This window comes from Molossus molossus, unplaced genomic scaffold (assembly GCF_014108415.1).
Source record: "Molossus molossus isolate mMolMol1 unplaced genomic scaffold, mMolMol1.p scaffold_m16_p_6, whole genome shotgun sequence".
Lineage (NCBI taxonomy): Eukaryota > Metazoa > Chordata > Mammalia > Chiroptera > Molossidae > Molossus > Molossus molossus.
This window is the reverse complement of record NW_023425399.1, coordinates 11,426,875-11,441,912: the sequence shown is the minus strand read 5'-3', so window position 1 is coordinate 11,441,912 and position 15,038 is coordinate 11,426,875. Positions and strand designations below refer to the sequence as shown.

At 54.3% G+C, this 15,038-nt stretch overlaps 1 protein-coding gene across 1 annotated transcript in view; it reads right to left on the bottom strand.

Annotated features, from left to right (window-relative positions):
* Positions 1 to 9,481: 9,481 nt before the first annotated feature.
* CDH22 (cadherin 22) overlaps positions 9,482 to 15,038 on the bottom strand; it is a 68,595-nt gene continuing 63,038 nt past the window's right edge. The window contains exons 10-11 of the mRNA XM_036245158.1: positions 13,085 to 13,336; positions 9,482 to 10,419 (exon numbers count right to left, since the gene is read on the bottom strand). Coding sequence (XP_036101051.1) covers positions 9,869 to 10,419; positions 13,085 to 13,336 — 803 coding nt within the window. The 3' untranslated portion in view covers positions 9,482 to 9,868. The remainder of the gene's footprint in view (positions 10,420 to 13,084; positions 13,337 to 15,038) is intronic.

Genomic DNA, 15,038 nt, shown 5'->3' with positions numbered 1-15,038 from the left:
TCAGAACATTGCAGGCCCTCGCTGCCCTCTCTGCCATTTCTCTCCTCTTCCAGGAAAAAGTTTGAAGTTGAATGGGTCCCGAGGTGGAATATTTTCCAAATGTCAGTGCAGTCTGTGGTACATTACAGCTAAATGCGATCATCTTGGTGCCAGGCTCTGAATGTCAGCGCACCGGCTACAAACAGCAGGGTGACAGGTGGGGCCTCGCACCCCCCTTCCTGGCAAATCACCCTGGCGGGGCGGGAACCGGGCCATCTCTGGGTTCAGTGGGCCAGGACCATGGGCCTCTGTGGGGGCACACATGGGGCAGTGAGGGGTCCTGTGTGTTGTGTGTGTGCAGGGAGGTGCACACCTGCCCTCGTCTTTCTGTGCCCTTACACCTCTTCATTGTTACTGTGTGCTGGTGTGCATGTGCTCAGACACACTGGGAGTGTGTTCGCTGAGCACAGGTCGAGATCTGTGTGTGGCTGTGTGTATGTGCCCTCCATCTCCGGGTGTCGCCGTGCGTCTGTGTGTCCACACACATTAGAACTCCTGGAATGATGTACACGCATTCGCATTAACCGACCGTGAGATTGTGTGTACTGTGTAGACACGGACCCATCTATCTCACCGTGCCTTTTGTCTCTGTGTGTCCCCTGTCTTCCTGTGCCTCTGTGTGCAATTGCGTGGCCTTCTGTGTCTATGTGATTGTGTGTGTATATGCAACCCAGGACTTCAGTGTGTGTGTATGTCTAAGTTTGTAAATCCCAGCTCAACCACAGAAGTAGAAGGGGAAACCGGCGTGGGAAGGGGAATTCTGCTTCGCTGCCCTTCTGGTGGGGGGATTTTTGATGGCTGCCTGTTCTTTGGAGCCTGGGATTGGCTGGGCGGGATGGAGATTAAATTGCCTCCAATTACCAGGGAGTGAATGGAGAGCTGCGTGGCCAGAGGGATGGTGTGTGCCTGCCAGGATCTGCCAAGCACAGCGCGATCACAAAGTCCTGCATCTGCAGATGGCCCGTGTGCTGGTCTGTGTGTGTGCATGTGAACGTCTGTGCCTGTGTGTTACGTGGCTTTGCGTGTGGGTATGAGGGCCCGTGACAGTGCACATGAGCAGCTCTGTGTCTTGTGTGATTGTGGGATTCTAGATGTGTCTCTGTGTGTCCACTGATGTGGCTGTTGTTGTGCCTGTGTGGGTGTGCTAGCAGGCCTCTGTGTGTCTGGGGAGTGTGTGTGTGAGCTGTATATGCATGTCTATAATGCATGTTTCCATGGCTGTGAGCATGTGCACACATGTGTACGCATGTGTCTTTGTGTGTGAGGATTCTGCAGGGGTGTCCTTGTGTGTGTGCCTTCAGGTATATGGGTGGGTCGCTGGGGTTTTCTCTGAATAGAGAGTGTGCGTGTGTGTCTATGGTTAACTGTGAGGGTCTGATTGAATCAGTGGGTATGAAGGAGAAGGAAGGGAGGAAACTGCCTGTCCTCACCCCGTCCCAGCTGGTGACCAGGGTCCCCAGGCTTCCTCCCTCAGAATGTGTGGGCTTCCACTCCAGGGTGGAGGACTCACACAGCCCCAGTAAAGGAGGCCGGCGAGGGCTCCGAGGTGACAGCTGGTGCCGGGACTGAAACAGGATGCTACGGGCTGAACGGGTCCTCCTGAAACTCACGGTGAAGCCCTGACCCGCAGTACTTCCGGATGGGACCTCATCTGGAAATAGCGTCACTGCAGATGTAGTTAGTTAAGAGGAGGGCATGCTGGAGTTGGGTGGGCCCCTAATCCAATATGGCAGGTGTCCTTCTAGAAAGGGGAAGTTTGGACAGAGAGACAGACACACGGAGGGAAGACGATGTGAAGAGACACGGGGAGAAGATGGCCATCGACAAGCCAGGGAGAGAGGCCTGGAACGGATCCTTCCCTCATAGCCTCCGAGGGAACCAACCCTGCCGACACCTGGGTTTCAGACTTCTGGCCTCCAGGGCTGTGAGATAAGACATTTCTGTTGTTTAACCTGTGTTACGGCACCCAGCAAACCGGCGCAGGGGATGGGGAGCCTTCTATCCCCTTCTGCTCCCAGGAGACCCGCTTCAAGGACAGCTGGCGTGTATTCAGCAGGCTGCCCTCTGCCCGGTGCACCCACGTGGCTCCCTCCAACTCAGAGCCCTCTGCCCTCCACACCTCTGTCTGTCAGCCAATCCTCTGGGCTAGACAACCCCACCTTCGCCCCCTTTTGAATCCCTCTCCTGTCCCTGAATCGTAACTTCCTCCAAACTCTCCAGGCAAGGCTTTAGCATGAGAGAGACACATTGATTGGTTGCCTCCCGAGCGATCCTGACCAGGGCCAGGGACCGAACCGCACCTGGAGTACATGCCCTTGGTGGGAATCAAACCCGAGGCTCTTCGGTCTGTGGGCTGACGCTCTAACTGCTGAGCCCGACCGGCCAGGGCGAGCCTGACAGCCTTTGACATGCTCTATTTGCCATCCCCATATCCAGTCAATTGTTGACTCCTGCTGGGTCTTTCTCTTAAATATTTCTCAGATCCACTGTTGCTGACCCAGTTTAAGCCTGAACATCGCTCTCTCTCTCTTGAGATTCCTGCATCAGTTCCTTATATCAGCTTAGAATTAGGCTTGACTGCTTGAGTCAGAAAGCCAAAATAACAGTGATTTCAATAGCTGAAAGTTTATTTCTCTCTCATGTAAACCAAATGTGGATGTAGGTAGTTCAGGGCTGGTATGGTGGCTCCATGAGATTGAAAGGAACCAAATCTCTTTCTAGTTCACTGTTTGACCATCCATATGGTACAGCCTTTGTCCTCATGGTCTAAGGTGGCTGCCTGAGCTCCAGCCATCTCAGCTGTGTTCAACCCAGAGAAAGGAGCAGGAAAAGAGGCAAAAGGCATGGGTCAACAGACTTTTTTTTTTATTTTTTTTTTTATTTTTTTTGTTTTTTTTTAATCCTCACCCGAGGACATTTTTCCATTTTTTGCACAGATAGAGTGGGAGGGAGAGAGAGGAAGAGAGAGAGAGGGAAACATCGATGTGAAAGGGACACATCGAGTGGCTGCCAGCCACACGACCAACCAGGGCCGGGGACAAACTGCAACCGAGGTACATGCCCTTAGCGGGAACTGAACCCGGGTCTCTCCGGACCGCAGGCGGACGCTCTAACCGCTGAGCCAAACCGGCCAGGGCATGGGTCAACAGACTTTTAAGGAGGTGTCCTAGAAGCCGCCTCCTGACAATTCTGCTTAGATTGTATTGGCTGGAACTCAGTCCAGGTAATATGTAGTTGTGAGAGCAGTTGGAAAATGTGGTCCTCGTAACAGATGGCATGCACCCTGCTAAAACACGGGGGTTCTCTGATTAAAAAACACGGTGAAAATATGAACTCCTTATCTCTTTACTGGTCTCTCTCTCTCCTCTCACTCTCTCATCTACCTGGACACAGCAACCAGGGAGATCTTTCTAAAATGCAAGTCCATACATACAGTTGCCAGAGATGACAAATAAAACTCCAGGATTCCCAGTTAAATGTGACTTTCAGATAAATAATGGCTATGTGTTTTAGTGTAAGTATGTCTCAGTAATATTTAGGAGATACTAATGCTACAACAATTATTCGTTATTTATCTGAAATTCAGATTTAACTGGGTGCCCTGTATTTTATCTGTCAGCCTTACCCATACACCTTTCATAGTTCCTCATTTTCTTGGGAAAAGGTCCAAGTTCATTGGAAGGGCTTACTGGGCTGTTGACAACCTGTCTTCCAAGTGACCTGTCCAGGCTGTGTTTCCTGGACAAGCTCCGCACTGCTACTTCGTCCCTGAGCCTTGAAGCCTTTGCTTAACTTGTGTTAGCAGCCTGGACTGCCCTTGTCTATCTGGAAGTCCCCACGCATCCAGGAGGGACCATGGCCTCTGTATTCTTGAGACATGACAGAGGCGAGAGATTATTTAATGAATGAAATGACAAATTCAAGGCTGCATAGCCAACAAGGGGCCACCTAGACTCCCGACTCTCTCCCCTGTGCTCTCGGCACCCTGGCTGGCTCACGGGGACCCAGCCCTGGATCCCTCTCCCCGGCCTTCATTCTCCACAGCCCCCATCTGAGCATGGCGCCCCCAGCACACAGGGGGTTAAGCCGGCCTTGGAGTGGGGAGCTGGAGCCCATGGAGTCCTCCCTGACAATAAAGCTAATGAATCTTCCCTGCCGTTTTCTCTTGCACAATAACATTTAATCATCATTTGCACAGCAAATGAGAAGTTTGCAGCAGATGCAATTCTGCGTGAGTGGCGAATTCTGCGTGTGGGCACTGTTCCTGTTGTCCCCAGCACACCTGACAATCTGGGGCTTGGGCAGGCTGCACCCCGGGTGTGTGTGTCCCCACGTGCCAGCGCTCTGACCCCGCACACGTGTGGGAGACGAGCTTCAGGGCATGTGTCTGTTTGCGTGCATGCTTTGTGTGGCGGCGGGCGAAGGAGCGCGTGGACGGAAGTGCTTGGTGCCAAGGACCTGTGGTGTGGAAGTGGAGTACACAGACAGGCAGATGCACGGGGGTGTATGTCATTGCATGTGTGTGAGTGTGGTGTAGATCTGAGCGCTTGTTGGAGATGCCTGTTTGTTTAGATCCTTATATGTCATCATGTATGTTATGTACAGGCAGACTCACATGTGCTCACATGTGCAAACACATCTATGGGCACCACACACTTGAAACTAGAGTTTGTAACTGACTGTTCCTGAGGCTACACATGCTTTCCTGTGCATGCGTGAGTGCGCGTATACAGAGCTGAGTTCATGCATACAAGCACATCTGAGGGGATACACACATATGTACTGTGTGCCTGCAACTCACATATGTTCAAAAGTGCATGCCTGAATGGGATGTGGTGGCTCATGGAAATGTATCAGTGGAGGCACATGTACATACCTGTAAGAGAACACATCAACAAAACGCATGTATATGCTTTGTGTACAAATGTGAGTGTACACGTGAGAGCCTGCCTCCTTGGTGTGCAGGCGTGTGAGCACACTTGCAGACCTGCGGGGATAAGCTTGGGGTGCATGGCTGTGAGCATGCCTGTGTCTGTGCTGTGCACGAGGCCGGAACGTGTCTCAGGGGACACGTGTGCGTGCATCATGAGTACGTGGGCGTGCTGTGCACCCCTGTGCACGCACTGAAGCGTGAACCCTCTGCCTCACAGTAAGGGCTGACAGGGTTACATTTTCCAAAGGCTCAGCGACCAGGGACTGAGCTGGCCTGAGAGCGCTTGCTGGCAGGAGGTAAGTGGTGCTGCTGGCTCGTGACCCGGGGGGCGGGCAGCAGTGCTGGCTGATGTAGACAGGCAGGCGCGTGGCTGTCCCCTCGGATGGCAGCCGGCTCTCTCAGCTGCCTAAAGCCGGACGAGGGGGGTTAGTTCTTGACCTGTGTGCTTGGCGCTGACTTCCCACTTCCCTGGTGGGTGCCCACAGCCACGTGCACACACATGCACGTGGGTACACAGCAGACACGCAGACCTAGGCTTGGACTGTGCCTGGGTCCCACCTCCACCTTGCTCCTCAGCTCTGCCATCTGTCTGGAGTGCCCCCCTTCTCCCCGACTGCTTCTCTCCCCTCCCCACACTTGCCCAGCAACTCCGCTCAGAACCCAAGTCGTCCTGGTCCTGGGCGGACTCCTGTGGGGTGTGTGGACAATGGTCCTGGCCTTTGAGCAAGTCCTCATCTGTGAGCACTGGGTCCCTCGTGTGCAAAATAGGGCAAGTGATTTTCCTGCTTCAGAATAAACAAGGCAACTTATGTAAACCGCTAAACACGGGAAATATTAAGTCCCCCCTCCATGGTTTTGCCCGTAGGAGTGAGAATTATGTGCAGAACTCAGAGCAGCGCCTGGCATGCGGCAAGCCCTCTGTTGGATGTGTCCCCGTCATCACCATTATTACCATCATCTCATTGTCATTAATATTGCTGGTCCTAAACTTTTGGCCAATTATACACGGATTCTTGCTCATGACCCCCGATCTTTTATCCTGTGATGCTGACAGTGATGGAAAGTTTTTTCTTTTTGTCATCCCAGATGCCTTGTAAGCAGGGCAGACATGGTCACCGGGAGGCTCTGTGTTCTCTGAGCTCCTTGGCAGAGTTGGGTGTGCCCAGTCGGAGCCTGGAGCATGGGGCGGGGTGCCCTCTGCATAGCACAGGGAGAGGATTTGGAGCTTGGGGAATTTGATGGGTACCAACTAGACAGATGGCCAAGGCTGTGTCCTCCATACGACCCTTCTCTGTGATCCCAAACCATCAGAAAAGTGTACAAAGCTCACAAAATTCATGGCGTCCGTGGACACCGTGTGGAACCCAGAGAAGGGGCTGGACTCACCGGATTTCCCTGCGGGCTTGGTGAGGGTGCAGTGGAGACGGCAAATGCAGGCTGCACGCAGAGGGGGCTGAGGAAGCATTGCCTTTCCCCACACGCCCACCCTGGAGAAGCAGAAACCATGGAGAGCCTTGAGGAAGCCCACAGGCTGTGGGATGGCAGTGAGGGGAGGAACATGCTCTCCCAGGGCACAGACAGCGACAGGGACACACCAGGCCATGTGCTCACTGCCTGCTGTGTGCCAGACACTGTGTGTGCAGCTGGTGGCATAGGTTCTGGGGGCCAGAGCCCCCGGTTAAGTCTCGGCATCTCCACTTGTAAGCTGTTTGATGTTGCACAAGTTACTTAAGCTCTTTGTGCCTCGGTTTCCTCACCTTGGGTTGTTGAGGGGTTAAGTGAGTAATTACGTGAGGTGCTGAGAGCAGAGCCTGGCACGTGGGAAATGCCCAGTGTCAGTGGTTATCACCGCATTTTATCCTCACTGCAGCCCTTTGGAGGCGTCCTGAATGTGTGCACTTCGTGGGTAAGAAAATGAAGACACAGGAGGGTCCAGAGTCACTTGTCTAAAGTCACACAGCTGGCAAACGGTAGAGCCAGAGGCTCAGAAGATGAATCTGGATGAAACATGTTCTTTTTTTCTGGCCAGACCTTGAACTCAGTGTGGCCCTGAGAAAGTCACTCCCCACGAGTGGGATGTGGACAAGATGTTCAAGTGCCCTGTGACTCCATGTTTACATGTCCTTCTGGACACCTCACCGGGCTGTACCCTCCTACTTGGCAGGGTCAGATCTGTCAAGGAACCAGCACATGTGGAAGGAACAGACTTGGAATCAGGGGTCCTGTGTTGTCCCAGCCCTGTCTCGTGGGTGCCAGTCACTTTACTCCTCCAGGTCTCCATTTCCCCCTCCACAATGGGGATGTCATAACCAACCTCTGAGTTGTTGTTGGGGTTCTGTACGTGAGAGTGGCACACATGGGTGGGAGAGGGGATCGCATAGTGCCCTACCAGCCCCTAAGTTACCATACCCACTTGTAGCATGAGCTACAGGAACTATGGACTAAGGGTCCTACATGGGATGAGGGTCCCAATATCCCCTGACTTGAGCCTCCCACACACACCTCATGCCCCTACCATTAGCCACCCTCTGTGGACTTTAGGAGACATGTTCAACTTGAGCAAAGCATCAAGGTTTTCTTGGCCTGGCCTTCAAGTTCTTTTTCCAACCTCCCTCCAACGGGCCCTCCTGCCTCGCATCTCACCATCCCTCCACCCAGTGATCCAGCCCCTGGGATCGCACGCTGCTCCTGAAGCCACCACATGCTGCTGGCCTCTCACCTGTCCCCAGGCTATGTCAACACTCTTCTCTCTGCTCGGCTTGCTGAGCCACCTCATACTCATTCTTCAAGATCCAGTTGGAGTCACCTCCTCTGGGAAGCACTCCAGGAATTAATCTTTCTTCAGTATTTCCAGGACCTTGTTCTGTTAATTCTGCAACAACTCTTACCAAATGCATTATTACTGGTTACTTCTGTCCCCCTGCCTCCTCACTCTGCCCAACTGGGCTTTGAGTTACTGGAAGGCAGGAATGACTTATGACCTGTGCAACTTGGGTGGGTTGCTACTCTCTGAGCCAGTTTCCTCACCTGTGAACTGTGGCTGATAATATTGAACTTAGCTGAAATAATACAGGTAAGATACTCAGGACAGGATGACCATCTCTGGATCTATCACAGTAGACCCAGGTAAATGTGGAGGGAATGAATGAATGCTCCCTGGGAGGGTAAAAAAAATAAGGTTAACGAGCACTTATTGATCACATTCAATGTGTGAAGAAGGCATTGAGATTAAAGCTTAACATTCATGATCTCCATTAAGCCTTTTAACAATCCCTTAAGGGAGGGGCTGTCATCAGCCCTGTTTTACACATGAGGAAACTGAGGCTTCAGCTGTTGAGGACCTTGATGAAGGATGCCCAGGTAGCAGGTGCTGGAATTCACAGCAGAACAATGTGGAATGAATAAAGAACTCGGGAGTGCGGTGGGATAATTAATTGGATAATAACTCGGGAGTGCGGTGGGAAGACAAATAATCTATATCTTATAGTTAAATGGTTTTAGAGCTGTAGGCTTAGAGATGACTTAACCCCTGGGGAGCTTAACTTGGGGTCCATGAATGTGGAGACTGTTGGGTCCCAGGACCAGACAGGTAAGGTCTCCACTGCACTCATTCCGATCATTTTTCATCTTTCATCTTTCACCAATCCTCCCACCTCATCCAAGTCCTGGAGACACCCAGCTTGTCCTCTCTTGGCATCCCTTCCGGGTGTCCTATCCTAGCGTTGTCTGAGACTCCGGAAGGCTCCGAAGTCCCTGGGAACGTCCCTCTTCCCCGCCCAGCGCAGGAGCAGGACAGGCAGTTGAGACCATTTCCTCCTTCCTCGGAGATGTTGGGGAAAGGGGGAGGACAAAGGAGAGAGCTCATACCTGGGCGGCAGACATGCTGGGCTTCTAATAATGACAAAGACAGTAATAGTATCAAAGGCTAACATTTATTGAACACCTATTATGTGCCAGGTACTATCCAAACCCCTTATTTTTGAATCCTTTTTATCCTCACAACTTTTCCAGGTGGTTCTGTTATTAGCCTCATTTGACAGATGAGGAAACCCAAGTCCAGAGGAGTGAGATTACTTGCCCAAGGCCAGGCAGCTGGCAAGTACCAGAGGCTCCACCATTCTCTGACTGGGTGTCTTTGGACAGGTCACTGCCACTTCTCTGGGTGGCTTTCTCCATCTACCTTCAGGGTCCCACCTCGTGGTTTCTAAAATTGAGTGTACAGCAGCCGTTCTCAACCTGTGGATCGCGACCCCTTTGGGGGTCGAACGACCCTTTCACAGGGGTCGCCTAAGACCATTGGAAAACGCATATTTCCGATGGCGATTCATAACAGTAGCAAAATTACAGTTATGAAGTATCAACGAAAATAATTTTATGGTTGGGGGTCACCACCACATGAGGAACTGTATGAAGGGGTCGCGGCCTTAGGAAGGTTGAGAACCACTGCTCTACAGTATCCCAGCACACAGTAGGCGCTTAGTAAATGAACAGCCCTTCTTTCCTTTTAATTCAGACGGGGGAAACCTGTGGGGGGCGCTCGCAGCGTCCCTCCCCACCCCAGGGCTTTCCCCCAAGCCAGGAGTGAGCAACCTACCCTTTCTCCTCGCGGCAACAACATCCGATCTCCCTTTATAACCCAGATCCACGCAGCGCCTGGTCTCGCTGCAGTTTTAATGACGTTGGTCATAATTCCCGCACCTCTGGGCCCAACGCTGCACCACCCCCTCCTCCCCTGCTTGGGGGGTGCTCCGGGGGAGTGCACTCCCAACAAGTCCCCCTCCCATCCGGCTGCCCTGGGAGGTGGGGGGGTTGGGGAAGAGGGTGAGCAGGGGAAAGGCTTTGTCCTAGGGCCAGTGGGCCCGGGTGGGGCAAGCGGCGGCCCACGCAGGGCCCGGGCTAGGAGGCCTGGGCCTGGTCGTCCACGCGGTGGCTGGCGTAGAGCGCGGCCAGCGGCCGGAAGCGCGGGCCCCAGCTGCTGAGATAGGCGAAGTCCTGCTCGGACCCCGACGAGCCGCTGTGCAGCGAACTGAGCGAGCCGGCCGGCGAGTCCGCGCCCTCGAAGGCGTAGGTCTGGAAGGCGTCGTAGGGCGGCACCGACAGGTCCCCGTCCGCCAGCGCCACCTTGCGGCTGATGAAGTCCCTGAATACCGAGAAGTCCGGCTCGGGGCTCGGCGGCCCTTGCGGCAGCGAGTGGCGCTCGGAGGGCCGGCAGGACGGTGGGCTGCCCCCGCCCGGGCCTCCGCCGCCGCCGCCGCCACCGTCGCCGCCCTTGAGCTCGCCAAAGTCATAGAGGCTCCGTAGTGCCGACATGTCGTAGGCCTCGGTGTCCTGCTCGCCTCCACCCTCGTCATTGTACTTGATGACATTGTCCCGCATGTCTTCGTCCTCGTCGGAGCTCAGGTGGCTCTTGTGGTGGCGCCTGAGGGTGAGGATCAGCAGCACCAGCACTGCGTGGGAGACAGAACAGGGAGTGAGGTCTGCCCGGCACCCCACCCCCACCCAGGGGATCTGGAGAAGTAGTGAGCCATACCCATCTCGGGAGGGGGGCGAATTGGGGCCAGACCGCCACAGCCAGTGGGGGCACAGAGGGCAATGTTCAGAGATCTCATGGGTGCTGACGGCTGAACCCAACCTCTGAGGTCTTCATCCTCAACTCCAGGAAGAGGTACACCCCTGAGGTTTCTAGGTGTTGGCGGTTTTGACGGGAGCAGCTGAGGGAGTGAAGGTATCCTTGACCCTGACCTCTGTTTCACCCTCACCCTCCTCTGTCCACTCCAGAAGGGCCATCACCTCCAAGCTCTGTCCACGAGGGGTTCCTCCCTCTATCACACTGGATCTCAAACCCCAGTCCCTGGACCAGCAGCATCAAGCATCTCCTGGGAACTTGTTAGCGATGTGAATTCTCAGGTCCCACCCTAGATCTACAGGTTTGAGAGCCACTGCCCATCATACCACAGGCTCTGCTGTGGTGACATGTCGGTCTCCCCCACCCCAAAGTACACACTCTCCACTACCCTGGAGGACCTGGGGAATGTTCCCCTAGCTTGGTGCCTGGTGTGCAGTAGCGTGTGAAGCGTGCCTGTTGAATGAATGACTGAATGAAGAGTCGGATGGAAACCTGGGTGAGTGAAAAGATGAGCGAATGAATGAATCATCCCTCCTTGGCTCTCTTCACTTGATTTCCAGTACTCCATTCCCTCCGCCTCCTCCCTTGTCTCTGATCACTGAGCCATCTGAGCAGGCTGCTCCTGCCCGACTCGTCAGCCTCAGATGTCCCAGGACTCAGTCCCTGGATCTTCGCCCACGGCCCCTCTCTTGGTACTCTCCTTCTGTCTCGTGGCTGCGAGCTCTGTGGAGAGGCTGACAACTCCCAGATTGCAAACTCCAGACTGGACTGCTCCCCTGAAATCTAGACTGTACATGCAGTCTCCTATTTAACAAGTCCTCTGAGTTGACCAAGAGAATCTCAGGTTTAACTTGCCTGCCCAAATCTTTCCCTCATCCTCGCTCTCAGTCACCTCCATCTCACTGATGGCAACCCCAACTTTCCAGTGACTCCGGGCTTTTAGTCTCTTCTGTTCACGGATGAGTCCTAGCGTCTAGAACAGCTTAGCACAGAGGGGAGGCTCACAGGATGGATGAATAAGGAACTGATGAATGAAGGGGAGAATTAATTGGATAAGTGGGTGGATGGATGGACAGACAGGCTGGGTACTACGCCAGGCCCAGGATTCTTCTTGCTGCTCCAAACAGCTCCGGCAGGGCCAGTGGCCAGAGCCAGCTGTTAGGGCCATGGAGCAGGGTGCTGGCTCACAGCCTAACAAGGTGGCTCGTGACAGGGAAGGGGGTGGGGGCCAAGGAGAGGTCTGGAGGGAGGGAAGGTGGCAGGAGAGAAGTGGGGAAGATGGATGGATGGCTCTGGAGCTGAAGGCTGGGAGCTGCAGAGGGGGATGCCCGGGAGAGCAGATGGTGGGGAGCACAGGCGGCAGGCGACAGATGTGCCAGGCCCGATCAGCGATTCCGCCCGTCACCTTTAGAGCACTGATGTGCACTTTCTTCGTTTGTGGGCAATTAGGCAGAAATTTGTTTGCACTGCCTCGGAAAATGAAACCGCTGTAAAGTGCACCCTCTGGAAAAAGGGTTTCTGAGCCATGGGCTGGGGAGGGGAGGGAAGGGAAGCCGGGGGCTCCGAGAGAGGAGGAGCCTGGCCAGGGCCTCTGCAGGGACCTGAGGAGGCACAGCTTGGCCACAGGCAGGTGCTCAGGAGTGTGGGCAGTGCCATACCAGTGGTCGGTAAGGAGGAGGGGTGGAGGGCAGCTGACATCTCCCAGGGAACTGAGCAAAGCCGGTATCTGCAACAGGGACCTCTCTTGAGTTCCTCCACCTCTGGCTGTTCCGCGAAGTCCAACAATCAGGACTGAGATGAGGCCTTTTTGCTGCCAGGGTGACAAGTGGCATTATGGCCACTTGAATCCAGTTTAGCTCCTGGAACTTGACCTCTTCACTGGGAACACAGTGGGGGTTCAATGGACTGCTGGTAGAACTGACATCAGAGTAAATTTGGACCCCAAATTCATAAGATTTTGCCCCAGCTGCCCCGAGGTTTTGCCCGCAGTTTAGATTCACAGCAGGTGGGGTAAAGGAGCAGGGAACACAGGGTGCAAAGACGTGATTTCAGGTCACAGGACTAACTGCATCCTTATGCAAGCACCCAACCTCTCTGAGCCTCAGTTTCCTCATCTGAAAAATGGGGATGATACACCTGGCTGAATGGTTTTGAGGTTCACAAGAGCCCTTTACTAAAAGTCTTATATAGAGAATAAAAGAGGACAACATACAAGAAAGAATTTTTAAAAATATGCTTAGTTTTTAAAAATTAGAGAGACTTTGGGCTGTGTTGAGCGCCGGGCAACGTGAGTCTCAGGTGGGGTGGACACCATGTGGACCTGGTAGAGGGGCTGCTCCGTCCTGAGGAGACTTCTTACGGGAGCATGCAGGCCAGCCCTTCTGTGGATGGCGAGGGAAACTGAGGCCCACGGGGACGACCAGGGAAGGAAATCCAGGGCCCCGGGATGGGGCCAGTCGGATGCGGGTGGCTCTCGGTAGACTCACCAACTAGAATGAGGACACAGACCAAGAGGGCGATGAGGGCGCCGGGGCTGAGGGACGCGGCCATGACAAAGGCCGTGGTGTTGCAGGACTGGATGGCGCCAGAGCTGTCGCAGCCGCAGATGCGGATGGTGAGGGTGCCTGTGCTGCTCAGCGTGGGCGGCCCGCTGTCCACCACCAGAATGGGGAGGAAGAACACGTCCTGCTCCTGCCGGTTGAAGCCCAGGTGCTGCGTGTGCACTGCGGCGGTGTTGTCTGCGTCAGGGGAAGGAGGGACATGACCTGGGGTCCAGGGTCAGCTTCCCTGTCCCAGCCGCCGCTTGATTCCACCTTGGGGCTTGCCTCCCTATGCCCCAGGCTACAGCCTCCCAGCTGACCTATGGGTCTATTACCCCATCTCTCAAAATTCTGTTACCAACAGTCCCCAAATTCTGCCCCCAGCTGCCCGAAGACCCTGTCCCCAGCCACACAGCCTACAATTCTGACCTTAGCTGTCCCAAGATTCTCCCCAGCTGTCTCAAGATTCTTTTTCTTAGTCAAGCTATTCCAAGGTCGGTCCCTAGCTGGGCCAAGGTCCTGACCTTGGCTATGTCTCCCCTCCAACCCCCCATCTGTCTCAGCAGCCTGTTTTTTGTTTTTTTTATCCTCACCCGAGGACATTTTTCCATTTTTTGTTCAGATAGAGTGGGATGGAGAGAGAGGAAGAGAGAGAGAGAAACATTGACGTGAAGGGACACAGAGTGGCTGCCACCCGCACGACCAACCAGGGCCGGGGACAAATTGCAATCGAGGTACGTGTCCTTAGCGGGAACCGAACCGAGGGTCTCTCTGGACCGCAGGCTCTCACTCCAACCACTGAGCCAAACTGGCCAGGGCTCAGCAGCTTGTTTTTGTTCCAGATTCCACCCTAGCTGCCCAATACATCCTGACCCTGGGGACCTGTGGCCCTTGGGTTGTGGCTTGCTGGGCCCTGACAAGTCCTGGCCATCAGAAAAGACTGTGGACACTGGCGGCACCTGCCTCTGGCTGAAGAAACGTTCTGTCAAGAGTCTAAGAGACTGAGCCCAGGGGGCTGGGGCATGACCGCCAGGACCCGATGAGGGACCCGATCATGCCAACGCTTCCTCACCCACCTCCTTCCTATTTTTTAAACCACGTGGCCAGAGAGGATGGTGAACTAACAGGCACTCAGTGCCCTGCTGGAGGCTGTTGTTAGGAATGCCAGGCAGGCCTTGCGGGGTGGGTGTCTGGTCTTGGAACAAGGGCTTACGTCGTGTGGCGCCCACTTCCCCTGGCCTTTCTGTCTCCTCTACAGCTCTCTTGTATGGGTCGGGCCATCCTTGAGCCTCGATCATTTTGACGGCTGCCAGCGTGGTGGTATAGAAGTACTCAGAGCCCAACTGGCCACCGTCACCAGCCTTCACAGCCAGCTCCGCAGGAGGGGCCCTGCCTTCCTGAGTCCTCCTCCCTGCCCTTGAAGTCTTCAGCTGGTCGCACTACCTCTGACTTTGGTGGCCTAGGTCCCTTTCCCAGCCTCTGTGGCCCTGGTTAACCCAGTCTCCTCTCTGTAGCCCCCAGTTCAGGACCCCAGTCCTGGCTTCCCCCAGACCGGACACAGTGCGGGGTAAAGAGCCCTTGGAGGGCGTTGGGTGACCTTGAGCACATCTAGGAAGTGGACTAGAGGCCCAGCTGAAACAAGACTGGTCATGGGTTGAAGCCCATGTGATGGGCCCAGGAGGGTTCGTGATATGATTCTACCCACTTTTACACCCACTTGGAAATTTCCACAAAAATGTTAAAAATAAGGCCAAGTCAACAATTTACTAGCCTGGGAAAGTTAGCTTCTCTGGATATCAGTTTCCTAATCTGTAACTGAGGAAAATAGAAACACGTAGGTGTGAGGATTAAATGGTAAAATGCATGCATAACCCTGAGAACAGTTGGCAGCACACAGAAA